Source organism: Tursiops truncatus, chromosome 4, assembly GCF_011762595.2.
Source record: "Tursiops truncatus isolate mTurTru1 chromosome 4, mTurTru1.mat.Y, whole genome shotgun sequence".
NCBI classification, from domain to species: Eukaryota; Metazoa; Chordata; class Mammalia; order Artiodactyla; family Delphinidae; genus Tursiops; species Tursiops truncatus.
In genome coordinates, this window is record NC_047037.1 from 12,520,347 (window position 1) to 12,547,877 (window position 27,531).

General features: G+C 38.2%; 1 protein-coding gene across 2 annotated transcripts in view; it reads right to left on the bottom strand.

Moving 5' to 3' along the window:
* The window catches only part of MRPL3 (mitochondrial ribosomal protein L3), a 44,774-nt gene that overhangs the window by 2,019 nt on the left and 15,224 nt on the right, over positions 1-27,531 (bottom strand). The window contains exons 6-10 of one of the 2 annotated variants that reach the window (XR_012331292.1): positions 26,329-26,389; positions 12,536-12,644; positions 11,061-11,138; positions 9,460-9,537; positions 7,882-7,971 (exon numbers count right to left, since the gene is read on the bottom strand). Coding sequence is in view for 1 of the 2 variants with exons in the window: in XM_004318341.4 (XP_004318389.1) it covers positions 9,460-9,537; positions 11,061-11,138; positions 12,536-12,644; positions 26,329-26,389 (326 nt within the window). In the remaining variant the exon portion in view is untranslated. The remainder of the gene's footprint in view (positions 1-7,881; positions 7,972-9,459; positions 9,538-11,060; positions 11,139-12,535; positions 12,645-26,328; positions 26,390-27,531) is intronic. The other variant, XM_004318341.4, reaches the window with a different exon arrangement.

Here is a 27,531-nt window from a genome sequence, read left to right on the forward strand (position 1 = left end):
TTCATTTGTATCATTTTTTAGATTCCACATATAAGCGATATCGTATAATATCTTTTATCTGGCTTTCTTCACTTAATATGATAATCTCTAGTCCATCCATGTTGCTGCAAATGGCATTATTTCCTTTTTTTATGGCTGAGTAGTATTTCATTGTATAAATGTACCATGGCTTCTTTATCCATTCCTCTGTCGATGGACATTTAGGTTGTTTCCATCTCTTGGCTACTGTAAATAGTGCTGCGATGAACATTGGGGTGCATGTATCTTTTTAAATTATCGTTTCCTCTAGATATATACCCAGGAGTGGGATCGCTGGACCATATGGTAACTCTGCTTTTAGTTTTAAAAAGTCTCCATACTGTTTTCCATAGTAGCTGCACCAATTCACATTCCCACCAACAGTGTAGGAGGGTTCCCTTTTCTCCACACCTACTCCAGCACTTAGTATTGGTAGACATTTTGATGATGGCCATTCTGACTGGTGTGAGGTGATACCTCATTATAGTTTTTTCTGATTTGCATTTCCCTACTAATTAGCGACGTTGGGCATTATTTTTCATATGCCTTTTGGCCACATGTATGTCTTCTTCCGAGAAATGTCTACTTAGACATTAAATGTCTTTTGCCCGTTTTTTGATTTGGTTGTTTGGTTTTTTTTGATATTGAGCTGTATGAGCTGTTTGTACATTTGGAAATTAATCTCTTGTTGGTAGCATCGTTTTGCAAATATTTTCTCCCATCCTGCAGGTTGTCTTTCCATTTTATGGTTTCCTTTTCTGTGCAAACGCATTTAAGTTTAATTAGATCCCATTTGTTTATTTTTGTTTTTATTTCCATTACTCTAGGAGATGGATCAAAAAAGATATTGCTGCAATTTATGTCAAAGAGTGTTCTGCCTGTTTATTCCTCTAGGAGTTTTATAGTATCTGGTCTTATATTTAGGTCTTTAATCCAGTTTGAATTTATTTTTGTATTTGGTGCTAGAGACTGTTTTAATCTTGTACACAGAGCTGTCCAGTTTTACCAGCATTACATATTGAAAAGACTGCCTTTTCTCTATTGTATATTCTTGCCTCCTTTGATGTAGACTGACCATATGTGTGCACAGCTTTGTTTTTGGGATTTCTATCTAGTTCCATTGATCTACATGTCTGTTTTTGTGCCAGTACCATACTGTTTTGCTTACTGTAGCTCTGTAGTCAGGGAGCCTGATTCCTCTAGCTCCATTCTTCCTTCTTACGATTGCTTTGGCTGTTTGGGGTCCTTTGTGTTTCCATACAAATTTTTAAATTTCTTGTTCTACTTCTGTGAAAAATGCCATTGGAAATTTGATAGGAAATGCATTGAATCTATAGATTGCCTTGGATAGTATGGTCATTTTAACAATATAGATTCTTCCAATCCAAGAACATCATATATCTTTCCATCTGTTTGTGTCTTCTTTAATTTCCTTCATCAGCGTCTCATAATGTTCAGAGTACAGGTTTTTTTGCCTCCTTAGGTAGGTTTGTTCCTAAGTATTTTATTGTTTTTGATGTGATTGTAAATGGGATTGTTTCCTTTACTTTCTGATTTTTGTTGTTAGTGTATAGAAGTGCAACAGACTTCTATGTATTAATTTGTACCCTGCAACTTTACAGAATTCATTGATGAGCTCTAGTAGTTTTCTGATAGCATCTTCATGATTTTCTATGTATAGTATCACGTCATCTGCAAAAGTGACAATTTAATTACTTCTTTTCCAATCTGGATTCCTTTTATTTCTTTTTCTTCTCTGATTGCTGTGGCTAGGAATTACAAAACTATGTTGAATAAAAGTGGCAAAAGTGGGCAACTGTCTTGTGCCTGATCTTAGAGGAAATGCTTTCAACTTTTTGCTGTTGATTATGATGTTAGCTGTGGGCTCATCACATATGGCCTTTATTATACTGAGGTAGGTTGCCTCTATGCCCACTTTCTGGAGTTTTTTTAATCATAAATGGATGTTGAATTTTATCAAAAGCTTTTTCTGCATCTATTGAGATGACCATATAATTTTATTCTTCAACTTGTTAATGTGGTGTATCACACAAATTGATTTGCAGATACTGAAAATTCATTATACCCCTGTGATAAATCCCACTTGATCATGGTGTATGATCCTTTTAATGTATTGTTGGATTCGGTTGGCTAGATTTTCTTTTTTATTTGGTTTGATTTTGTTGAGGATTTTTGCATCTATGATCATCAGTGATATTGGCCTGTACTTTTCTTTTTTTGTGATATCTTTGGTTTTGGTATCAAGGTGATGGTGGTCTCATAGAATGAGTTCAGAAGTGTTCCTTCCTCTGCAGTTTTTTGAAATCATTTCAGAAGGACAGGTGTTAACTCTTCTCTAAATGTTTGGTAGAATTTGCCTGAAGCCATCTGGTCGTGGACTTTTGTTTGTTGGGAGTTTTAAAATTACTGATTCAATTCCAGTACTGGTAACTCGTCTGTTCATATTTTCTATTTCTTCCTGGTTCAGTCTTGAGAGATCGCACGTTTTTAAGAATTTGCCCATTTCTTCAGGGTTGTCCATTTTATGGCTATATAGTTGCTCGTAGCAGCCTCTTATGATCCTTTGTACTTCTGTGGTATTGGCTGTAACTTCTGCTTTTTCGTTTCTGATTTTACTGATTTGGGCCCTCCTTTTTTTTCATAATGAGCCTGGCTAAAGGTTTACCAATTTTATCTTTTCAAAGAATCAGCTTTTATTTCATTGATCTTTTCTATTGATTTTTTTAAAGTGTCTATTTCATTTATTTCTGCTCTGATCTTCATGATTTTTTTCTTTCTGCTAACTTTAGGTTTCAACTGTTCTTTCTCTAGTTGCTTTAGGTGTAAAGTTATGTTGTTTATTTGATGTTTTTCTTGTTTCCTGAGGTAAGATTGTACTGCTATAGACTTCCCTCTTAGAACTGCTTTTGCTGTGTCCAATAGGTTTTGGATCATTGTGTTTTCGTTTTCATGATTTTCTAAGTATTTTTTGATTTACTCTTTGATTTTTTCAGTGATCCATTGGTTGTTTAGTGGCATACTGTTTAACTTCCACGTGTTTGTGTTTTTTGCAGTTTTTTTTCTTGTGGCTGTTTTCTTTTCTTTCTTTCTTTTTCTTGGGCTGCATCGGGTGGCTTGTGGGATATTAGTTCCCTGACAAGGGATTAAACACGCACCCTTGGCAGTGAAAGCACGGAGTCCTAACCACTGGACCACCAGGGAATTCCCTGGTTGTCTTCTAAACTCACAGAGTTGTGGTCTGAAAAGATGCTTGATTCAATTTCAATTTTCTTAAATTTACTACAGCTTGCTTTGTGGCCCAACATATGATCAATCCTGGAGAATGTTCCATGTGCACTTGAAATGTGTATTCTGCTTTCAGATGGAAGGTTCTATACATATCAATTGAGCCCATCTGGTCTAATGTGTCATTTAAGGCTTGTGTTTCCCTTAGTGATTTTCTGTCTGGACGATCTGTCCATTGATTTAATTGGGGCGTTAAAGTCCCCCATTATTATTACTGTCAATTTCTACTTTTATGTCTATTAACATCTGCCTTATATGTTGAGGTATTCCTATGTTGGGTGCATATATATTTACAATTGTTATATCTCTTCTTGGATTGATCCCTTGATCATTATGTGGTGTCCTTCTCTCTTGTAACCGTCTTTATTTTAAAGTCTATTTTGTCTGATATGAGTATTCCTACTCCAGCTTTCTTTTGTTTTTTTTATTTTTGCTGTACGCGGGCCTCTCACTGTTGTGGCCTCTCCCGTTGTGGAGCACAGGCTCCGGATGCACAGGCTCATCGGCCATGGCTCACAGGCCCAGCCGCTCCGCGGCATGTGGGATCTTCCCGGACCGGGGCACGAACCCGTGTCCCCTGCATCAGCAGGCGGACTCTCAACCACTGCGCCACCAGGGAAGCCCCAGCTTTCTTTTGATTTGCATTTGCAATGGAATATCTTTTTCCATCCCTACTTTGTGTGTCTCTAGATCTGAAGTGGGTCTCTTGTAGACAGCACGTATACGGGTCTAGTTTTTGTATCTACTTAGCCAGTCTATGCCTTCTGATTGGAGTATTTGATCCGCTTACATTTAAGGTAATTATCAATATACATGTTCTTATTGCCATTTTGTTATTGGATTTCTGTAGGTCTTTTGTCCCTTTCTTCTTAGTTCTCTGCTCTTGTGATTTGATGACTATCTGTGTTACGTTTGGATTCCTTTTTCTTTATTGTGTGTATATGTATTATAGATTTTTGGTTTGTGGTTACTATGTTTTAGTATAGCAGTGTGTGTGTTTATATATATAAATATATATGATTGTTTTAAGTTGCTGATCTCATTTCAACTGCATTTTAAATACCCCACATTTGTACTCTCCTCCCTTCACGATTACTGTTTTTGATCTATTTCTTTTTTTCCCTTAATTAATTATTTTGGGGGGCTGCGTTGGGTCTTTGTTGCTGTGCACAGCCTTTCTCCAGTTGCAGCGTGTAAGGGCTACTCTTGGTTGCAGTGCATGGGCTTCTCATTGTGGTGGCTTCTCTTGTTGTGGAGCACGGGTTCTAGGCACATGGGCTCTAGAGCGCAGGCTCAGTAGTTGTGGTGCACGGACTTAGTTGCTCCACGGCATGTGGGATCTTCCCGGACCAGGGCTTGAACCCGTGTCCCTTGTACTGACAGGCAGATTCTTAACCACTGTACCACCAGGGAGGTCCCTGATATCATATTTCACATCTAATTGTTTTATGTATCCCTTAACTGTGTATTGTGGATACAGATGATTTTACTACTTTTGTCTTTTAACCTCCCTACTAGTTTGTGTGTGGACAATTTACCTTTATCATGTTTGCCTTTACCAGTGAGCTTTTCCATTTCATAATTTTCTTGTTTCTAGTTGCGGCCTTTTCTTTTCCCCTTAGAAAAGTTCCTTTAGCGTTTGTTGTAAAACGGGTTTGGTGGTGCTGAATTCTTTTATCTTTTGCTTGTCTGTAAAGTTTTTGATTTCTCCATCAAATCTGAATGAGGACCTTGCTGGGTATTCATGGCTGTAGATTTTTTCATCACTTTAAATACATCATGCCATTCCCTTCTGGCCTACAGAGTTTCTGCTCAAAAATCAGCTGACCATCTTATGGGAGTTCCCTTGTACATTATTTATACCTTTTCCCTTGCTGCTTTTCATATTTTCTCTATCTTTAACTATTGTCAATTTGATTACTATGTGTCTTGGTGTGTTTCTCTTTGGGTTAATCTTCTATGGGACTCTGTGCTTCCTGGACTTGGGTGATTGTTTCCTTCCCCAGGTTAGGGAAGTTTTCAGTTATTATCTCTTCAAGCATTTTCTCAGGCCCTTTCTCTCTCCTTTTTCTAGAATCCCTCCAATGGGAATGTTAGTGTGCCTGATGTCCCAAAGTTCTCTTAAACTGTCCTAATTTCTTCTCATTCTTTTTTATTCTGTTACACGGCAGTGATTTCTACTACTATGCCTTCCAGTTCACTGCTCTATTCTTCTGCCTCATTTATTCTGCTACTGGTTCTTTCTAGTGTATTTTTCATTTCAGTTATTATATTCATCTCTGTTTGGTTGCTCTTTATATTTTCTGACTTTGTTAAAAACTTCTAATTTCTTGCTCTGTGCATCCATTCTTTTCCCAAATTCCTGGTTCATCTTTACAATCATTACTCTGAACTCCTCGAGTACACTGCCTACCTCCACTTCACTTCACTGTTCTTCAGGGATTTTATCTTGTTCCTTCATCTGAAACATATTCCTCTGCCACCTCAGTCTGTCTAAATTTCTACTTGTATTTTTATGTGTGTGGTAGGTTAATTACATTTCTCAACCTTGGAGAAGTGGGATGTCCTGTATGTCCCAGCAGTACACTTCCCTCTCATCCCTGAAGGATCAGGGACCAGTCTGTTTGCAGACCCAGTTCCACAGGCTGTGTGATCGTAGTTTTCTTGCTTCTGGTGTCTGCCCCTGGCTGGATGGGGCTGCTCTAGAGGCTTGTGCAGGCTTCCTGACAGGAGGGGCTGGTGCCAGCCCACTGGTTGGTGGAGCTGATTCCTCACCCTCTGGTGGGCAGGGCCGTGTCAAAGGGTGTGTCCAAAGACAGCTGTGGGCTCAGGAAGTCTTTAGGCAGCCTGTCTGCTGACAGATGCAGCTGTGTTCCTGCCCACTTGGTTGTTTGCTTGAGGTGTCCCAGCACTGGAGCCTACAGGCTGTTGGGTGGGGCCAGGTTTTGGTGCTAATGACCCAAGCAAGATGTCAGCCTCCAGCAAGAGTTCATGAAGATGAATACTCCCTAATACATCTGCCACTGGTTTTTATGTCCTAAGGGTGAGCCACAGCTGCCCCCTACCTTCCCAGGAGACCCTCCAAGACCAGCAGGTAGGTCTGGCACAGGCTCCTATGAAATTACTGCTTTTGCCCGGGTTCCAGGTGCATGAGATTCTGCATGTGCCCTTTATGAGTGAGGTCTCTGCTTCCCCCAGTCCTGTGGAGCTCCTGCTATCGAGTCCCACTGGCCTTCAAAGCCAAATGCTCTGGGAGCTCCTCTTCCTGATGCCAGGCCCCCAGCTGGGGAGGCTGAGTCAGGCTCAGAACTCTCACTCCTGTGGGAGAAGTTCTGTGATATAATCATTCTCCAGTTTTTGTGTCGCCAGATAGTAAACGATTTGATTACATCACAAGTGCACCCCTCCTATAATCTCATTGTGGTTTCTTTTTTATATCATGTAGAATATCTTTTTTGGTAGGTTCCAGCTTTTTCTTTAATTGATGATTGTTCAGCAGTTAGTTGTGATTTTGGTGTGCTCATAAGAGAAGGTGGGCTCAAGGTCCCTCTTCTCCACCATCTTGTCCCGAATTTGCTGGTACATGTTTTTGTGCACTGAATCTTATCCCTGGCTTTATTATTTCCCTGCCTTCAGGACTCCCTCTCATTCTTTTTATATTTATGTATATCGGCAAACCAGTTCAAACACTTTTTAGGGAAGCTGGAGGTAGGACACACACACACAAAAAACAGGTAAATCTGAAAATAAACTTAAATTATATATTAGGATATAGGGACAAGCACACACAAATATTACAGTACACTATGCTGTAAATAACAGTTCTTTAGGCTCTCTTAGTACATTAGTGAATCCAAAGAACAAAAAGCTTACATTAATTAAACAGGTTGGTTATCCCTAAGACTATCTTACTAACTTTAGAATGAATGACAGGCAGCCCTGTACTCTGTACTCTGATGGAACCAAAAGCTCCTGTGCAGTGAGTGGGTGCCAGTAAGGCTGCCTGTCCAGCAGGACGAGCCTCAACCTCCAATGGCAAGGGGCTTATTCACCTGCTATGGGATCACTGGGAAGAATGGACAAAGTGGGGTGACTGTTTTCAGAAGATTTACCAAACTTTTGGCATCTAAAACATAAGCCCACAAAAAACTCCCCCAAACCCACACCTTAATGTTTGGGACAGACATTTAAGGTTATAAAAGACCGTTAAAAGGCACTATATTTCAAAGATTTTTTTTTCAAGATGAGTTCTTTTATCAAAATCTGTTTGTTGGAAATATATTCACCTAGTGTGTTAACAGTTCAAAGTGTCTAGACATTTCTCTGATGGTATAGTTTCTCAAAATGTATTTGGACTCCTCTTTTGAAATTGCCTTCAGTGTACCTTCTGAATATCTTCAGTGATAGCAAGCCACCATCCATTAAATGGATTGAGTTTCTGGAGGCAATCTTTATTGAAGTGTGTGGAAAAATCTGAGTAATAAGTGTTGTTGATTATAAACTATTTATAACAGCCAGATCAGAACCCTGCACATATGGTTTTTCAAGGCAGTTCACCTGTTCATCCCTGCTGGAGTCAAGGAAGATGCTGAGGTGAACCTGAGGAGTCACAGCAACAGTGAGGCTCAGCTGGAAGCCAGCCTAGAACTGTATACAGCAAATGGGGAGAAAAGGAGGATTTGACAATGTTTAAAACTTCATCTGCTATCCAGTATAATTTATTATGAAAAATGATCATTTTCCTTTTTTCTTTTTTATTAGGTTGTTATATTTATAACAATGTAATAAATCTGGAGGTAGGAATACACTGAATTATGAGGCCAAAATGTTAGGAAAAGCACAATGACAATGTGCTGGCTTCAAGTACCTGTTACTATGTACATGACTTGGGTCACCAGGGGCCTGAAAACTTACTTAAACCTAAAAAACTGCAAACTTAAAAAAAAAAAAAAAAAAAAAGACCAAAAAATCCTGCAAGAATTAATCAAATGCATTTTTTCTTTAAAAAAAAAAAAGAGAATACTCTAGTCAAAAAAGTGAGGAGTTCCAGAAAGGGAATTCTAATTACTGTAAGACTGAAACAAATATTGTACCTTATGCTAGTAACGGAACCTACTTTAAGAAATGAAAAGAAGGGGCTTCCCTGGTGGCGCAATGGTTGAGAGTCCGCCTGCCGATGCAGGGGACACAGGTTCGTGCCCCGGTCCGGGAGGATCCCACATGCCGTGGGGTGGCTGGGCCCGTGGGCCATGGCTGCTGAGCCTGCACATCCAGAGCCTGTGCTCCGCAGTGGGAGAGGCCACAGCAGTGAGAAGCCCGCGTACAAAAAAAAAAAAAAAAAAAAAAAAAAAGAATACATAGAAAAAGACAGGTTTTTTGAAAAATCTGAGGGTTAAGTTTCAGCCTAATTTTGTTGTTATTGTTGGAAGAGTAATGAAGAATCTATTTTGGGGAACTGCTGGTATCACTTCAACTACAAATTTATTTTCAGAATGGAAAATTCAAAAGTGATGTCTCATTTTGTATTATGTTGACTTAAATCCCACGTTGAATATTTATTCTGTATTTTATTTGATGGAAATAAATCTCTGAGAGCTTAAGAATGTTTTTTCAAGTCTATCTTGTATAACATGTTTTCTTCTCTTCATGTTTTGAACATAAAAATGTATTTTTAAGGAAAACAGAGCAATGCTAGTAATAATAATAATAATAAATCTTTCCTTAAAATGTCCACCTCAAACCACCTTTCTTGTTGATTCTCATTTCTCATTTTATTTCCACCACATATACTTCTGGTTCCCATGTCAAAGTACTCTTAAAAAATGAAAAAGTTATTTTTTGGAAGGATAGAGATATATTGATATTTTTGCAAGTAGTTTTGCTAATATCCTTTTGTATTTCTAAAGAACCTCTTACTGGACCTACCCTTTGTGCAGGTTTATGGTTTTAGAGACATAGGCTATAGGTTATTTTGTGCAATTTTCTCACTCAGGTGCTACTAAAAAGCAGAAAAAATAGCAAAGAACATGTCGAGAAACAGCTACTTATTTTCAAGACACATTTATGGGTGAGAGGAGAACTTATGGCACACATCCACATCTCTGAACAAGGGAAAATAAAGAGAGTTATACATACCTTTACTAAGCAATTTTTGTGTCCAGGTACAGAGCCATTTACATAGATTATATTGTGCTTTGTGTTTATTCTCCACACCTGAAGTGGAAATAAAATCAAACCTTAAGAGTTAAAAATATTAGAATATACTTATATCAATACAAACAAAAGCTGAGGCTATAAGTAGCCTGTAAAGAAATAATCATGTTAGCACCTCAAAATATTGAATGAGAATAAAAATTTCAAATCCTATGGATGACTTGTACTGTAATACTACAACAGATATGTCTCATGTAAGTGGTAGAAAACTCTCATTTTAAGTATAAATGTGACTGAACGATCAAGACTACTTCGATATTTCAATATTCTCCTGGCACCATTAAGAATAACACATGAAAATTCAGTTTTATTTTATTCTTAGTTAACATGAGCTTGCTGCAACTAGAAACTGGGAAGCCGCAACCTCTCTGGGTCTAATTTTTTAAAAAAGTGTGCTGAGCAGATGGCCTTCAAACAGATCTTCATGTGGGAAAAACATTTACACAAATGAGAGAACAGTCAAGAAATGGTATTGAAAAAGTATTTGGGGGTAAAATCAAGTTTGACCCATAGCTCACGGCTAAACGTTAAATACTAGGGCAACTGAAATCTCTCTCCTGTCACACATATGCATACATGAAAAGAAAATGCACAAAGACAGATACAAATGGTTGTCTATGGCAAGTATAAATGTAACAGAAGAGGGGGAAAAAAAACCCTTAGATTTAATTATATAAAATTTTTAAAACTTCTGCTGGTTAAAATTTATAAATAAAATACATCTAGAATAGAGAATGAAAGAATATGTACCAAAATGTTACCAGTGGTTGTCTTTGGGGGTTGTTCTTTTGAATGACCTATTTTCTTTTTTGTACTTTCTATACTTTTCACACATATAGACAGATTAGTTGTTTTAATAAAAATATAATTACATGGCACCTATTATGTACAACTCATTTTCACTTAGATATTACATATGTTCCTCAAGTTAGCAGACAGTGAATTTAACTCCCCGCCCCTTTTAAATATATAATTATTTTACAAAAATGGATATATACCACATGCTTTTTTAGTACTCTATTTTCCTATTTTGATTGTCTCCTATTTTGTCTTCCTCTCTCCTATTCCTCACCCACATCCACCTACACATTTGACATTTAATCGAAAGCAATATGATATATAACCATCTACTCTTCTCTGTGCTTACATGGCATGGTGACATATACATGTAGGGAGTTTCTGTTTACTCTTTTATAAGAGTATTATACGTAATGCTCTGAATCTCTATTTTTTCATGCAACAACACTGTGGAAATCTTCCAGGTCAAATAGTAGACAATTAACTTTTTCTTTTTAATGAGTGCATTTTCCATGGCTTGCATGTTAAATGAACATATATGACAACTCCAACACACACACACACACACACACACACACACAGAGTACACGTTTCCCCCACCCCTCAATAATTGTAAAACCTATTAGAACCACCATACGCAGACACACGTTAAATATGTATGCTGGTGCGTTTGCCTTTAGGCACTAATTTAACCACTCCTATAAAAAGCCACTCCAGAAACTTACTTTCAGTCCAAATGCTGTCCTATCTATGTTCCCCAATTGCCCAGGCATTTTGGTTCCAGGCCAGACTCTGGCAACATCCTAAAGGAGAGAAACAAAAGTAGCACTTTTAAGCAGTATTCTCAATTTCGCACAGTACCAATCAAACCAAAATGCAAGTAAGATATGTCATTAAAATGTTTTATTTTTTCCTCCATTTTGCTAGCCCCCAGTAAAGAACTAAACATGGATTTAGTCACATTTACCCCTAGAGAATTCCCTTTCTAAATTAGATTAGAACAAAAAAATATAGACTAAGAACATATTTAGGAGAAAAATTCAGTAACAAGAGAGCAGCAACTGAGCCAATAATGGCTGAGAAGGACATAAAAACATGTAACATCACCATTCAAAGAAAAAATGGACTGCCTGGCCTGTTTTCACAAATCTTCTGTATTAACTGACTTGGACTCCATCCAGTCCACAGCTGCTGGAATGGTCCTACTCTCCCACCCTGGCTTTTGATGTTACTATCCTTCTGCAAAGTGACTAAAGGAGAGAGTTAGTTACCACCAATAGTGAGAAACTTAGCTTCCATTATCAATATATTCACTTATCTGGTCAATCCTATAATTCACAGAAAATTATCTCAGAATGGCTAACTAACACTCAACACATGCACATAGTACATTTTAAATTTAGACTCTGGGTATACAGCCAACAACTATGTGTTCACAAGTTACTTGAGTTATTAGTCCACTCTAGTCCCCCACTTCAGTGAGGTTCTGTTACTCATTTGAAATAGTTATGTTCATTTTCTAATTATATTCCATTACGGATTCCCCCCCATTTTTATTTTACTTTGAACTTGTAAAACATTAACATGGTTCCAAAGTAAAAAGTATTAACAAAAAAGTATATCTAGTTAAGTGCCACTCCTGAGCCCTTCCATACTCTTCCCACCCAAGAGTAAGAATCCCCCAGGCTCTTTATGATACACCTCTGGGAGAGATATTCAGTAGGACTAAATTAGCAGTACAAATCTCCTTCTCTCCTTCCTATGCTCTTATTGTCTATTTCTCCATTTTTTCTCTATTACTTTCCCCTTCATCATTATATTGTCCTTGACAACTTTTCCCAATGGTCTCTTCTAAGGCAAAAACAAATCTGTGAAGGAAGCAGTGTGGGAAGATGGCAGGGCATTCTGATCCCTGATCACTTACAGCTGACTTCAGAGTGTAGGATGGGAGACAGAGATGGGAAAGAAAGTAGGCAGACAAGTACTGAGAACACTGGCCGTAAGTACGTAGGATATAACCAAATGATTCAAGTCTGGCTCTGGAAAGTAAGGCCAGGACCCATAAATGTGTGACTTTTATTAGGACCCACCTGGAGTAAGATTCAAATAATGTGACTTGATCCCAAGGACAGACTAAAGCACCATATACACAAAAGCTGAATCTTTAGTACCAAAAAGAGGATCACTAAGTTATACTTACACCAGTTGAAATAGCTCCAGGCCTTCTGTGGGTTTTTGTTTGACCGTGAGTAGCTGGCTGGCCTTTAAATCCCCATCTTTTCATGACACCTTGGAAACCTTTACCAATACTGAACAAGATAAACATTAGAATTTACATAATGAACAGAGGATAAAATACCCCCAACTGTATACTTTGATAGTACCTTAGAGTTTTTAGCTAAGTTCCTTATCCAAATAACTAGAAAAGGCCATACAAGCAAAGCTACAAATGAACGTGCCTTTATCTCTGTCCTGGTTTGCACCCCTTCCTGGAGTCTCATTCTACATAAAATGATTAGTTCAAGATTGTGAGACAACAGCAAGCTAAGCAGTTCTATCATCCTAATCCTATGACACAACACAGTAAAAGTGGGACATTTTATAAGCTCACAGTACTTGTAAGCAATGCAGCAGGCCACCATTAAGACCCCCACCTTCTGTAAAGCAACTATACTCCAATAAAAATTAAAAACAAAAAAAACCCCTGAAAAAACCCACCTCCTGGTACACATGCCCCTGTGTGATCAATCACCTCCCCTTGAGTCTGTGTGGACCTAGCAACTCACCTCTTAAGGAATAAACTATGGCAGAAGAGATGAGATGTCACCTCTGACTCTTGGTTACAAAGACACTGGCTTCCATCTCTGCACTCTCGGTTCTGAAGGAAGCCAGCTGCTATCCTATGGAGAGTTATGCAGCAAAGACCTCTCTAGCCAGCAACTGTGGACCTGACGCTCACCAGTGGCCATGTTAATGAGTTTGTAGGCACTTCTTCCCAAGTTGAACCCTGAGATGACCACGGCCTTGACTGTTGCCTCGGCTGCAGCTTCGTGAGAGACCCTGAGCCAGAGGCACCCAGCTAAGCTGTACTGGGAGTTACGACCACAGAAACTGTGAGGTAATAAATGTTTGTTGTTTTAGGCTGTTGTATTTTAGGGTAATGTGCTAGGCAGCAATATACAATACAACACAAAATAAAACAGTAATAATGCTCTAAATGCTGAACAAGTTTAGAAGATGGATCTTGGTTTCAAGGTTTGAATCAGAAGCCAATGGAGAAATAAAATCAGAGAAAAAATCTAATATTTCAATTTTTAAACAAAACCATTCTATTTTCAAATTCTGCTAACTAGAGAAACATTATGCAGTGTAGGTAGAAACGACACTAAGGTTCAAGCAGCATTAGAGTTTATCTCTGTCAAATATATCAGGACAAATGATACAAGGAAAGGGCTAGAATGAATTGTAAGACTCTACCAGCCTTAGTTTTATAGACTCTTAAGATGAACACTTTTTCCGCCTTTCATTAGATAATATGTCAACATATTTTTCATGCTGTGTTCCCTTAATTTAATAAAGCTAGCTATTATTAAATAAATAGTGCCCAGTTCAGGACATTTACAAAAAGGACCAATAACAAAAGATTTTGAAAACTATGTAATTTCCACAAGGACTTTGCTATGCATTTAACAAAGAATTATCAGAGAGTAATGGATTGAAGTAAGCCCACATGACTAAGATGGTTTGTTTTAGATAACTCAAGAAACCAGCATAAAAATAATACGAATATGTATAGAATATAACAGTCGAATAATATCATATCACATGTCAAAAGTTATTTGTATATGAATAATTTAAATGTAGCTTTTTTCACATTAATCAACTGAACACATCACATGGAGTACACTGACCAGCACACCTTGTTTTATTATGCTCCGCAGATACAGTGGTTTTTACAGTTTGAAAGGTTTGTGGTAACCTTGTGTGATCAGATAATGATTAGCACTTTTTGGCCATGAAGTTGTTTTTTTTTTTAAATTTTTATTGGAGTATAGTTGCTTTACAATGTTGTGTTAGTTTCTGCTGTACAGCAAAGTAAATCAGATATACATATACATATATCCACTCTTTAAAATTTCCTTCCCATTTAGGTCACCACCTACTCAAGAGCATTGAGTAGAGTTCCCTGTGCTATACAGTAGGTTCTTATTAGTTACCTATTATATATATAGTAGTGCATATATGTCAGTCCTAAACTCCCAATTCATCCCACCCTACCCTTCCCCCCTTGGTAACCGCAAGTTTGTTTTCTACATCTGTGACTCTATTTCTGCTTTGCAAACAAGTTCATCTGTACCATTTTTCTAGATTCCACATATAAGTGATATTATACGATATATGTCTTTCTCTTTCTGACTTACTTCACTCTGTATGACAATCTCTAGGTCCATCCATGTCGCTGAAAATGGCATTATATTTCGTTCATTTTTAAGCCATGAAGTATTTTTAAATTAAGGCACATACATTGTTTTTTTAGATATAATGCTATTGTACAGGCTACAGTACAGTGTTAAACATAACTTCTATATGCACTAGGAAACCAAAAGCTTGACTCGCTTTACTGCCGTTGTCTGGAACCAAACTGCAGTATCTCCGAGGCGTGCCTGTACATAATTGATTTTTTGCCTCCAAAATTCAAAATAATGCTTATGCTTGATCAAAGAGCTAAAGCAGAAATTTAACATATATTCATTGAAAAGTCACTATAAACTTTGCAAGGTTAACATCTAAGAAGGCAAACTATGATAATCAAATATTTTACTGAAATTTTGCTTCAGAAACTTAACAAATATTTCTACTTAACGCTGAATTTTAGAATATATTGATATTTGAAAAATAAATGCTTTGCAATTTAAAAATAAAAAAGAAGTACCTAAAGAGTCATTTGAACTTATGATATTGTTTGGCAAATAACATTTTAAAAAATGTTTTATAAATTTATTTCATTTATTTTATTTTTGGCTGCACTGGGTCTTCGTTGCTGCACGTGGGCTTTCTCCAGTTGTGGCGAGTGGGGGCTACTCTTCGTAGTGGTGCATAGGCTTCTCATTGTGGTGGCTTCTCTTGTTGCAGAGCAGGGTCTCTAGGTGCGTGGGCTTCAGTTGTTTTACAGCGCAGGCTCAACAGTTGTGGTGCATGGGCTTAGTTGCTCCACAGCATGTGGGATCTTCCCAGATCAGGGCTCGAACCCATGCCCCCTTCATTGGCAGGTGGATTCTTACCCAATGCACCACCAGGGAAGCCCTGGCAAATAACACTAAAGAAAACAAGGGAACGGACTGGCAATGCCAAATCTAAAATGAGCATGTTTTCAAAATACGGCATTCTAACACTGGTCATTCTTGGTAGAAAGTTTGTTGGTAACTTGAGTTCTCAAACTGATTCATCTCCTGCTTAAAGAGAGAGCATGCATGTGTGCACCAGTAAAAAACACTCCAGGTAAATTACAGGAAGATAATTCAGCTCATTTTACCAGCAAACGATTACAAAATCAAAGTGGTATCCTGAAACTGCTAATTACTGTCAGCCAATTACAGACTGTTTTTCAATCTAGTTCTAGAACACATCATGTTGTTATACTGTGTACTACAGGAGCCTCTTCAATAAATAACATTTAAACAAAAGGGTAAGACACACATGATGTGACAAATCACTGGCTGAATTGAGACTACGGAGAACAGAGGGCACCTGTTGCTCCACGGAGGGGGCACAGGTGTCTATTCTGTTGTTTCTCTCAGTTGTTGCCCAACTGGAGAACAAAAACAAAACAAAAAGCAAGATATGAATGAATCTACATTTAGCAAACCCATGCAGAGTTCAAACATAAGGTTTTCACAAGTCACATAAAATAATACCTTCACTTTACTAAATAGGATATAAAACACATAACGTACTTCATCTCTCCCACCCCTTTTCTGCTGCAGTTTTTAATGACAGCAGAAAAAAAACAAATAAAGGAAAATTCATATCAGCTAAGAACACAATGTTAGAAGTTCCAAATTTAGTGAAACATATCTGCAAATTAGGAAAACATAAAAAATTTATTTTATTTAGAGCATTCATACTTGCTAAAACCAAAACTTCCTCAAAAAATCTCAGAGATGCGATTTAAGTTTAGGCTTTATTGCCCTTGTTTCTGGGTATATTTCCTCACTATACTTTAAGTTCATGAAGTGCAGGGATTGTGCAGCATCTAACCCTAGTGCCCTACCTAGAGAACTCAGACTAATTTTGTTACTGGCTATAACTGTGTCTTAGGAAGAGAGATGATTATTTCCTTTATTTTGTCCTGTAGTTTCCAAATGCTGTATAATGGGCTTGTTTTTTATAAAAGTTTATGAAGATTATATTAAGAAAAGGCAAGGAGGGGCTTAAAGGTTTGACTGTAAGAATCTTGCAGAATAGAATGCATAATTTAGTGTTTCCAACTGCATTCTATAAATCTCTAGAGAATACTATGAATTTCATTTCCCTGTCACATTGACAAATGCCTAAATGTCTACCAGCAGACACAAAGGTTTTAATACAAACCCATCATGTATTTCCCCACTTTGTGGGAAACTGCCTTTGACTGCATGGTTCTGGATACACTTTTATATGCAGATAAAACAAAATGTCCATGAGGTGAGGAGTGCTCTCGAGTCCATCCATTTTGAGTCCTCAAGGAAATTCCTTCAAAATTCTCATCACTGAGTTTTGCCCTTGCCACTGAAGATCCCTGTAAATGCTGGGAGTCAATTTCTACTCAACTCAGTGTTGTTGTCTAAACCTATTCCATCAGTGATATAAAACAGCTCCTGAGCACACAGGTAAGTCATGGTGGAATCTTCCAGTTGCTTTGTGTCCCCTCACATACAGTTAAAAGCTGGCATGGAAGATCTGTATGGCTGTTACTCTCCAGGATGAATTTGTGACAGCATGACCTGAACTGCAGGTATTCTGTTTATGTCTAAAAACTATAAAGCTCCCATCAATATCTGGGAACATTTTTACCAACAACTGACTGCTAAGAGTGGACCGCTCACAGCTTTCTGACATCAAATCTAGCTCATTCAATAGTACGAAGAGCCAAATGTGCAGTGATTTCTTTGAGTCCTCTTACAGAGGGAGCATTTTCCAGCTGTTCTAAGTAAACCCAGAACACCACGTTTGCTGTCCTGAGTTCAGTCTGCTCTTCTCAAAGAAGAAAACTCAAAAACTCAAATAATTCTGCAATATCATGGAAAGACACAACAGTTTTATGAGTATTACTTCTTCATTAATATAGAAAACAGTGAGTTATGCCACTTGGAAAACTGAGGGATTATTTTTTGGAAACAGATTTTTAGAATTGAAAGGAAACTTAGAATATGTGGAATCTAAAAAAGAAATGATACAAGTGAACATTTACAAAACAGAAACAGACTCACAGACCTAGAACACAAATTTATGGTTACCAGAGAGGAAAAGGGTGGGGAGGGATAAATTAGCCGTTTGGGATTAGCAGATACAAACTACAAAATATAAAATAAATAACCAACAAGGACCTACTGTATAGCTCAGGGAACTATATTCAATATCCTGTAATAAACCATAATGGAAAAGAACATGATAAAGGATATGTAATGTATAACTCAATCACTTTGCTGTACACCTGAAACTAACACGATATTGTAAATCAACTATACTTAAGAAAACAAAAACCTACATTAAAAAAAAAAAAAAAGGAACCTTAGAAACCATTTACTCCCAAACCCTTATGTTAAAGATAATGAAATCCACATCCAGAGAGGTTAAGCCACTTGCCCAAGGTCAAATGCCTGGTAAATGAAAGTATCTGGTCATGCTTTTAACCCAGGTCATACTGCCTCTTGAGAAATAGAGTAAAGCAAAAATAAAGTAGCATATCAGAGACGCATGGAGTTATTTCAAGGGCATCCTCATTACACTGTAAATTCCTGATGTAGCAGGTATTATGTATTCTTAAAATTACCTAGAGTGTTTTTTTTTGTTTTTTTTGTTTTTTTTTGTGGTACGCGGGCCTCTCTCTCACTGTTGTGGCCTCTCCCGTTGGGGAGCACAGGCTCCAGACGCGCAGGCTCAGCGGCTATGGCTCACGGGCCCAGCTGCTCCGTGGCACGTGGGATCTTCCTAGACCGGGGCACGAACCCGTGTCCCCTGCACCGGCAGGCGGACTCTCAACCACTGCGCCACCAGGGAAGCCCACCTAGAGTGTTTTGTAAAGCTACTACTTTGCTATACAAAACAGTCTAAAGTAAGAGGCAACAATTTGATGTATTAGAAAATACCACAATCTAATTCCTAATGACTTAATGTTGTTAATTCATTTAAAAAGATATTTCCTATTGAGGAAAACAGATTTTTCCTTTAAAATTTTGAAACAAATGAAAAAACAGTAATATCACCAATAGCAATAGCAGCCAATAGTCCTGAGCATTCACTATGTCCCAGATCTTGAGCTAAGAGCCTTCTGTGCATTATCTCATTCAGTCTTTAAAACATGGCTATGAGGTAGGTGCTGTAATTAGTCTTGTGTTAAACATGAGGCGACTGAGAGGTTAAGAAAGCTGTTTAGGTCACAGAGCTGCTGAGAAGTAGATCCATGCTTTCCCTAGACCACCGCTGATGAGACACTCATTTTGACTTGACTGAAGAGGGATTATTTTTTAGAGACTACTTCCCTCTACAGTTTACTCATTTTGAAAACTGTATGCTTAAAAATTTACTGCTTTGAATAGTAAATAAAGTAACTTATTAAAAATGAATAAAATTGCAAATGTGCAGGGCTGGAGAGCAATTGTTCCCTGAAGGCAGCATCCACCTTCTTTCCCTCCGAGTTCCCAGCAAACACCCACCAGTCAGAATAACAAGCTAGTGGGGAAGGCTTCCGACCACGTGCAGGCAACCTTCTCTGAACAGTGTGCAGGACTGCTCACACAGCCCAGAGCCTTTGCTTTGTTAAGAACCTACCTGGCTTTTTAATCACCTTAAGGCTCTGATGGACAATATTTCTGTACACATTTTGATATTTTAATGAAAGAACCCAAATTAACTCTCCCCAACTCCTTTCAGTTTTACTACCATGGATAACATTATCAAAGTAAGCACCTATTTTTCTATTTTGAGGCCAAAGGGTAATGAGGATTTAAAGCACACTGTTAACTTCAAAAAAAGTAAGATTACGCCAGAAATTGCTATTAAAGTAATATGATTGTGCCTGAAAATGTATGGGTTGTTTTCATTAGCCCAGACTCATAGAGTTTTAGATTATCTTTCACTCAGAAAGAAGTAGCTGAATGAGCTGTTTTCTGATTTCAATCTGGGATTCAAGAAATTACTTTAGGCTTGCCACTGTCATGAATTCAAAGTTCAGTGAGACACCTGGCAGGAAAGTGCCCCCATGCCCACCGTTATGGGTGCATCACCACCTGTGTCCTTCAAGTCCTTTGAGACAGGGACCTAACATTTTCTCCTAAACACTGCAGAATGCATTTTTACAGTTTTATTTTTATCTTACTTTAATTTTTTTCTGATTTCGTTCCCTAAAAAAGGAAAAATTCTACAAGTTAAGATAAGCACTGCTAGGATTCAACAGAAAACAATGGACTAAACATCCTATGTTGAGGGTAGAATCAACAGTCATACTTTATCTCACCCACTCTTTATATATTATCTAGAGAGGTTTCCTCCTCAAAACTGAGAAAGAAAGGGAAAATGTTAGGCCCCCAAACCCATCATCTATTAGAAGTTATGGTGGAATATAATTACAGAATAAGAATATAATCTTTAAAAGGGTCCTAGTATAGGAAGTGGGTAGTGGTGGTGGTGTGGGGAACGTATCAATATATGTGCTACACTTTAAATTTTATTTAGAATAAATTACATAAAACTGACATATTTCAAAGATTGGGCCTTATTACCTATTTATAGCATAATGAAAACTGTGAAAAATTATTCTGCTAGAATGGTTTTATATATTAGATGTAAAGATCTTTCCCATATAATCTAAATTTGTATACTCAGACCTTTTAGATAAAAAACTATTTCTGGTTTAAAAGTAAAAATTAAAAAGAACTCTAGTAAATATATATTCACCTCACACTCTAATGCAACAATGGTAAATTTACTTATTTATATAGAAAATTATATCCAAATTCAGCACAGGTAAATACAATGTATCTTTCAGTGTAAGCAGATTTCCCAATGCAATCATTGAAAGAGGAACATTTTAAAAATTTAAGGAAGGCTTCAAGAGGGTGCTACTGTTGGTTACTGGTCACTAAAAAGAAAATGTCTGCAGACAATTTCATTCTTGAAGTAGAAAGATTCTATTAACATTGTATTTTCTTAAATTAGTACTTTTCCATTTTAATTTTTCTTATTTAGTTAGTTATTTCTAAAGTATATTTAATCCAGCAATTAAAATTGAAGGTATAAGGTAAAAAACTTGAAATATAAGTATAGATTTAACCATTAAATATCACTATTACAACATGAGAAAAATGAACAATTTCAATTAAGAAAAATGTCTCAAACAAATTCATCTCTAATGGAAAGGAGATGATGAAGCCAGTTACTAAGGAGACCAGCTTTCAGTTTCATGCTAACTAAAATGTGGGTAATACAAAGGCCTGCTTTTACTGGCAATGTTATTTGAAACTGGATTAATTAGACTTGCCTGCTTTAAAACAGATGTTCATGTTATAATTTGAGTAGAGTTGAGAAAAGGCAGGCACTGGGACTCTGTGCTGGGTAAAGGAGCAGCAGGAAAAGAAGGTCCACTGGTGAGTTCCTGACTATTCTCCAGTCCAGTGATTCTCAGAGTGTGGTCCCTGGACTAGCAACATCCACACAACCTGGGAACTTGTTAGAAATGCAAATTCTCAGGTACTACCCCAGATCTAATGAATCTGAAGATTGGTGGGGGAGTGGAGGTAGGGGAGATTGTGAAGCCCACTGAAGTGTGGGAAATGATGCTCCAGGCTGTGAACCCATGTCCCTCATCTGACCTAACCATGTCACTGCACCATTTTTTCTCTAGTGTTTGCACCTGTAACAGGATTAATAATAAAGACAATGGAGCCCAGAAGTTTCAAAATTTTAAAACAGGGGCTGAAAATGGAGGACAAGGTAGAAAATCTCTGGCTGTAAGTGAGCCATACCAAGAGACTGCAAGAACTCAGAGCCTATGTCCAAAAGATAATGGTTCCATTTACAGTTAACAAGGAAAAAAAACATTCTCATTGGCTGTGAGGGCTAAAACACCAAGCCGGGGGAACTGTCCAAAAAATGAGAAGCATCAGGGAAAGGATGTAAAAGAATTTAAAAAGGAAAAAGAAAAGCAAGCAAATTCATGTGTGCGTGCACGTACACATGCACAGGAAAGTCAACAGCAAAGAGACAGCTTCCACCAGGACTGGGTGTAGCTGAGACCTAATAAGCCTGCACCCAGGAGGAATCCAAAACATCTCCACATGAGGACAGAGCTCTGTAAATTCGGAAGCACTTACAAGCATCCTGAGGCCATAATAACATGCCAGCTCCAAGAGCTGCAGCCATTGGCAACATTTAGTGAAAGGTCAAAGTCTGTTTCATTTTGATCTCAAGTAATACCCCGAAAAGGTACGCACACCAGAGTACAGTGCACATGCTACACAAAGTCAAACAGAAAACGGTACTGCAACCCACACAACAATGAGGGTCTTCTCAAATGCAGGCACCCCTTTTCCAGAATTGAATGTCAATTACTCTAAATCCCAGGGTTAGTTACTCTCCCAGCTCTCATCAGCCATCTAGTCCTGAGGCTGGCACATGGCTGTACACACTCTTGTTTTCTAGGTACACGATCTTAAAACACAAAACAAAACCAACACACTCTCCTTCCACTTTACACTCACAAGGAGAAGCCTGAAGTTTTAAAAATAGCTTTTAGGAAGCCAAGGAAACCCAACAGTAGCATATGAAATGAAAGCATCTAGTGAACACAGGCACTGAAAGGGTTAGGCTCCAACCCAAGCTAGTCACAAACACTGCCACAGAGCATCTGCTAACAAAGGAATCCGACTTTGCAGGGCTTCCTGAATATCTCATTTACCCTGTAAAATATGTAACGGAATGCACACCTTATTAACTGTGTGTAAATTAACAAATTACCATGAGGCATTTTATCATACGTAATAATTCAGGCATTTAAAAAGTAAAACCATCTGATTCACAACACACACATCTCCCCACTTACTCAAACCAAAGCTTTACAGCTCCAATATTTTGACTTCTTCACAAGGGTAGGCAGGACAAACGTTTCCAAAAGACCAGTAATTTCAGACACCCCAGCAATTAGGAATGAGTTCGCAACAATCAGGAAGCAGGGAGAAAAAGAGGAAGGTTCACAGTCTCTTTAAAGAGGCCCCACTTTCCTCTACTCCACCGCCAACCTAGCCCACTCCACTTCGAAAGAGCTAATCAAAAGTTAAGGCCCCTGGGCTTCCCTGGTGGCGCAGTGGTTGAGAATCTGCCTGCCAATGCAGGGGACATGGGTTCAAGCCCTGGTCTGGGAAAATCCCACATGCCGTGGAGCAACTAGGCCTGTGAGCCACAACTACTGAGCCTGCGCCCCTGGAGCCTGTGCTCCACAACAAGAGAGGCCGCGATAGTGAGAGGCCCGCACATGGCGATGAAGAGTGGCCCCCGCTTGCCGCAACTAGAGAAAGCCCTCGCACAGAAACGAAGACCCAACACAGCCAAAAATAAATAAATATTAAAAAGTTAAGGCCCCTAGGACCTGTGTGCAATGGCCCGTATTTAAAAGTAGGCAGTAATAATGTGGAAGTGAAGAAATATCTGACCGCATTTAAGAAACCGATGCTGGATTTATCTGGTTTCCTTGGATATAAGAAGCTGCTCTGTCTCAGTCACTGTGACTCTAAGGTTAACCCAGAGCACCAGTGGGCCACTGTTCATTTTCAAAGAGTTCTCAGTCAGAATATTCCAAAAACAAAACAGGCACATAAATCAGTGAAACTACCATCTATGCTGATAGAACACGAAACAAGAATGGACAAGAGCTGGGAAATTGCCTGGTGGTCCAGTGGTTAGGAATGGGCACTTTCACTGCCGTGGGCCGGGGTTTGATCTCTGGTTGGGGAACTAAGATCCTGCCAGCCACATAGACAAGAGCTGATATCTGGAGTTAAGCTTAGCTTAGATCATGTGGATTCTAACAACTGATACTGAACAATTTATTTCTATCTTTTTAATTTTAATTTTTTTATTTTTGGCTGAGTTGGGTCTTCATTGCTGCGTGCCAGCTTTCTCTAGTTGCAGCTAGTGGGGGCTACTCTTCATCGCGGTGCGTGGGCTTCTCATTGCAGTGCCTTCTCTTGTGGCAGAGCATGGGCTCTAGGTGCGCGGGCTTCAGTAGTTGTGGCACACAGGCTTAGTAGTTGTGGCTCGCGGGCTCTAAAGCACAGGCTCCGTAGTTGCGGCGCACGGGCTTAGTTGCTCCACAGCATGTGGGATCTTCCTAGACCAGGGCTCGAACCCGTATCCCCTGAATTGGCAGGCGGATTCTTAACCATTGAGCCACGAGGAAGTCCCTGAACAATTTCTTCTTTTTTTTTTTTTAACTTCTTTATTAGAGTATAATTGCTTTACAATGGCGTGTTAGTTTCTGCTTTATAACAAAGTGAATCAGTTATACATATACATATGTTCCCATATCTCTTCCCTCTTGTGTCTCCCTCCCTATCCCACCCCTCCAGGCGGTCACAAAGCACCGAGCTGATCTCCCTGTGCTATGCGGCTGCTTCCCACTAGCTATCTACCTTACATTTGGTAGTGTATATATGTCCATGCCTCTTTCTCGCTTTGCCACAGCTTACCCTTCCCCCTCCCCATATCCTCAAGTCCTTTCTCTAGTAGGTCTGTGTCTTTATTCCTATCTTCCCCCTAGGTTCTTCATGACATTTTTTTTCCTTAAATTCCATATATATGTGTTAGCATACAGTATTTGCCTTTCTCTTTCTGACTTACTTCACTCTGTATGACAGACTCTAGGTCTATCCACCTCATTACAAATAGCTCAATTTCATTTCTTTTTATGGCTGAGTAATATTCCACTGTATATATGTGCCACATCTTCTTTATCCATTCATCCGATGATGGACACTTAGGTTGTTTCCATCTCTGGGCTATTGTAAATAGAGCTGCAATGAACATTTTGGTACATGACTCTTTTTGAATTATGGTTTTCTCAGGGTATATGCCCAGTAGTGGGGTTCCTGGGTCATATGGTAGTTCTATTTGTAGTTTTTTAAGGAACCTCCATACTGTTCTCCACAGTGGCTGTATCAATTTACATTCCCACCAACAGTGCAAGAGGGTTCCCTTTTCTCCACACCCTCTCCAGCATTTATTGTTTCTAGATTTTTTGATGATGGCCATTCTGACTGGTGTGAGATGATATCTCATTGTACTTTTGATTTGCATTTCTCTAATGATTAGTGATGTTGAGCATTCTTTCATGTGTTTGTTGGCAGTCTGTGTATCTTCTTTGGAGAAATGTCTATTTAGGTCTTCTGCCCATTTTTGGATTGGGTTGTTTGTTTTTTTGTTATTGAGCTGCATGAGTTGCTTATAAATTTTGGAGATTAATCCTTTGTCAGTTGCTTCATTTGCAAATATTTTCTCCCATTCTGAGGGTTGTCTTTTGGTCTTCTTTATGGTTTCCTTTGCTGTGCAGAAGCTTTGAAGTTTCATTAGGTCCCATTTGTTTATTTTTGTTTTTATTTCCATTTCTCTAGGAGGTGGGTCAAAAAGGATCTTGCTGTGATTTATGTCGTAGAGTGTTCTGCCTATGTTTTCCTCTAAGAGTTTGATAGTTTCTGGCCTTACATTTAGGTCTTTAATCCATTTTGAGCTTATTTTTGTGTATGGTGTTAGGGAGTGATCTAATCTCATAGTTTTACATGTACCTGTCCAGTTTTCCCAGCACCACTTATTGAAGAGGCTGTCCTTTCTCCACTGTACATTCCTGCCTCCTTTTATCAAAGATAAGGTGACCATATGTGCATGGCCTGAACAATTTCTATATAAACACATTTAAAGGCTTGGTGACTTCATTCCATAGTGAGATAACCTCAACTGATTTTTGAAAAAATACTTCTGTAAGATTTAAAGTTTCCTGGAGATTATCTAGCCAGTACTGGGCTTATCTTAACAGATGGTAAGATATTAAAAAAAAACTACAGTACCCCAAATACCACCACCCAACATAAGTATGATTCAAAGTCAGCATTTCTGTTAGAGTGAAAATTAAGTGTTAATTTCTACCAAATTTGAACCCTTGTTTACACATGACAAAATATTTTGCTTTTATGGAAGAGGTCTCTTCTAGTGCTAAGAGATGATGCCATGCTGTTGAAGACGCCTAAGGTGTAATCCTATTTCTTCTTTCAGCTCATGATAGGATTTTAACACAGTTCCACAAACGCTTTATACAGTTAGTTACCTTAGGGGAACCTTAAGCACAACTATCGCAAATAGTGCAAGATGTTTGTAATTTAACTGCTTCCCTTATCTTTCACCAACAAACCAAATGCCGCCTTTCGTCTTCAAACAGATGTGGGCGCAGCTCACAAGGAACATGAGTTCCTTGTGGGAACTCAGTAATGGACCTTTCTCTTAATCCCATCTCAAGAAGCACACATCTCAGTTTAAAAGATGTAACCCAAAGTGAACTCTTCACATACAGCTAATTCGGTGCAATTTAAAAACCAGTACCATCAGTAACATTAAGGATTAGAGTTATGAATGAGAATAATGGTTACTTATCCTTTATTCACTGACTTTGAAAGGCTGCACTTCTTTCACTCACTCTGCTGTGTTTTAATATACAAAGAAAACAAAAGGAAAAAACCTGTTACGTGGACCTACGTTTTGGCCGTGACATCCACATACTGTCCTGGGCGAAAGTGAGCAGCATAAAGAGGAGTGCCTTTATGAAAAGAAAACAAAAAATCAGTATGAAATCAGCCCAAAAACAACTTCATTAAACATAAACTACATACAGGAAGCCTTCTAGCTATCAGATTTCAAAATGTCAGGAGAGTCTCTTCTGCAATTTTAATTATTAGAAATGTCAACAATAAAATAATAAAACTGCTCAACAAATGTATTTTAATGGACTGTATGTAGGCTGAAGTATGGGGCACATGGTGCTGGAGTGGCCAACAGCCCACGGCCACTGGTGCGTTTGTGCCTTCACAGAGGCCAACATGATACTGGCTGAAACAGGCAACTCCTGTGACAACACTGTTCCTGCTGGTAAATACATGAGATTCTTGGTTGTTTCTGTGAATAACAATATGTTAAGATGTATTTACTATTTCAAATAAGGAAAATAAAAATAAGAGAATGACTCAAAAAACACTGGGGCTGGATCAAGTCTTTTTTTTTTTTTTCCTATTGGAGACAAGTTATCCAAAAATAGGAATCAACATTAACATCATCCAGTAAAAGACTTTTTTTTTAAAGCTGGAACCAATGTAGTAGAGAATGTAATCAAAAGCTATTTTTGTTTGTTTAAAACAGGGAGTAAAGTGCTGTAGGTTTAGTGTCCTTAAGGTAGGACCCAACGTGGATTTATATGGGCAGAGAAAAACCTTCATTTAAGAAAAAATAGGGGAGATTAAAAAGTGACCGAATTTCTACAAGGTTGAATGACCTGAACTGCTGATATTTGACCATTTTTCACCCCCCCACACAAAAAATATCATATGGTTTGTGCTACAGCAAAAGTTAATGTGGACTTAATTTTTATACTTGTTAGTTTAATTCCATGTACTTTACCTCAAAGATGAAAAACTTGCACTTCAAAAACTACCTTCAATTCTAAGTTATATCAAGGCTGACTCTACTGCCCCTATTAATCAGGCCTATTGCAATTGTATTCTACTTCAAGAAATTCAGTTCAGGTATTAAAATATCAAATCTTAAAACATCCTTCTACAGTCTACTTGTTAGAGAACTCAAGTTCAAGAGATAGGGAGCTTTTCTGAAGTTCAAAGACATCAAAATGCCATTAACTATATGAACCAATATAATCATAGTGCCAAATCTTACTTTTTCAAGGTGCTA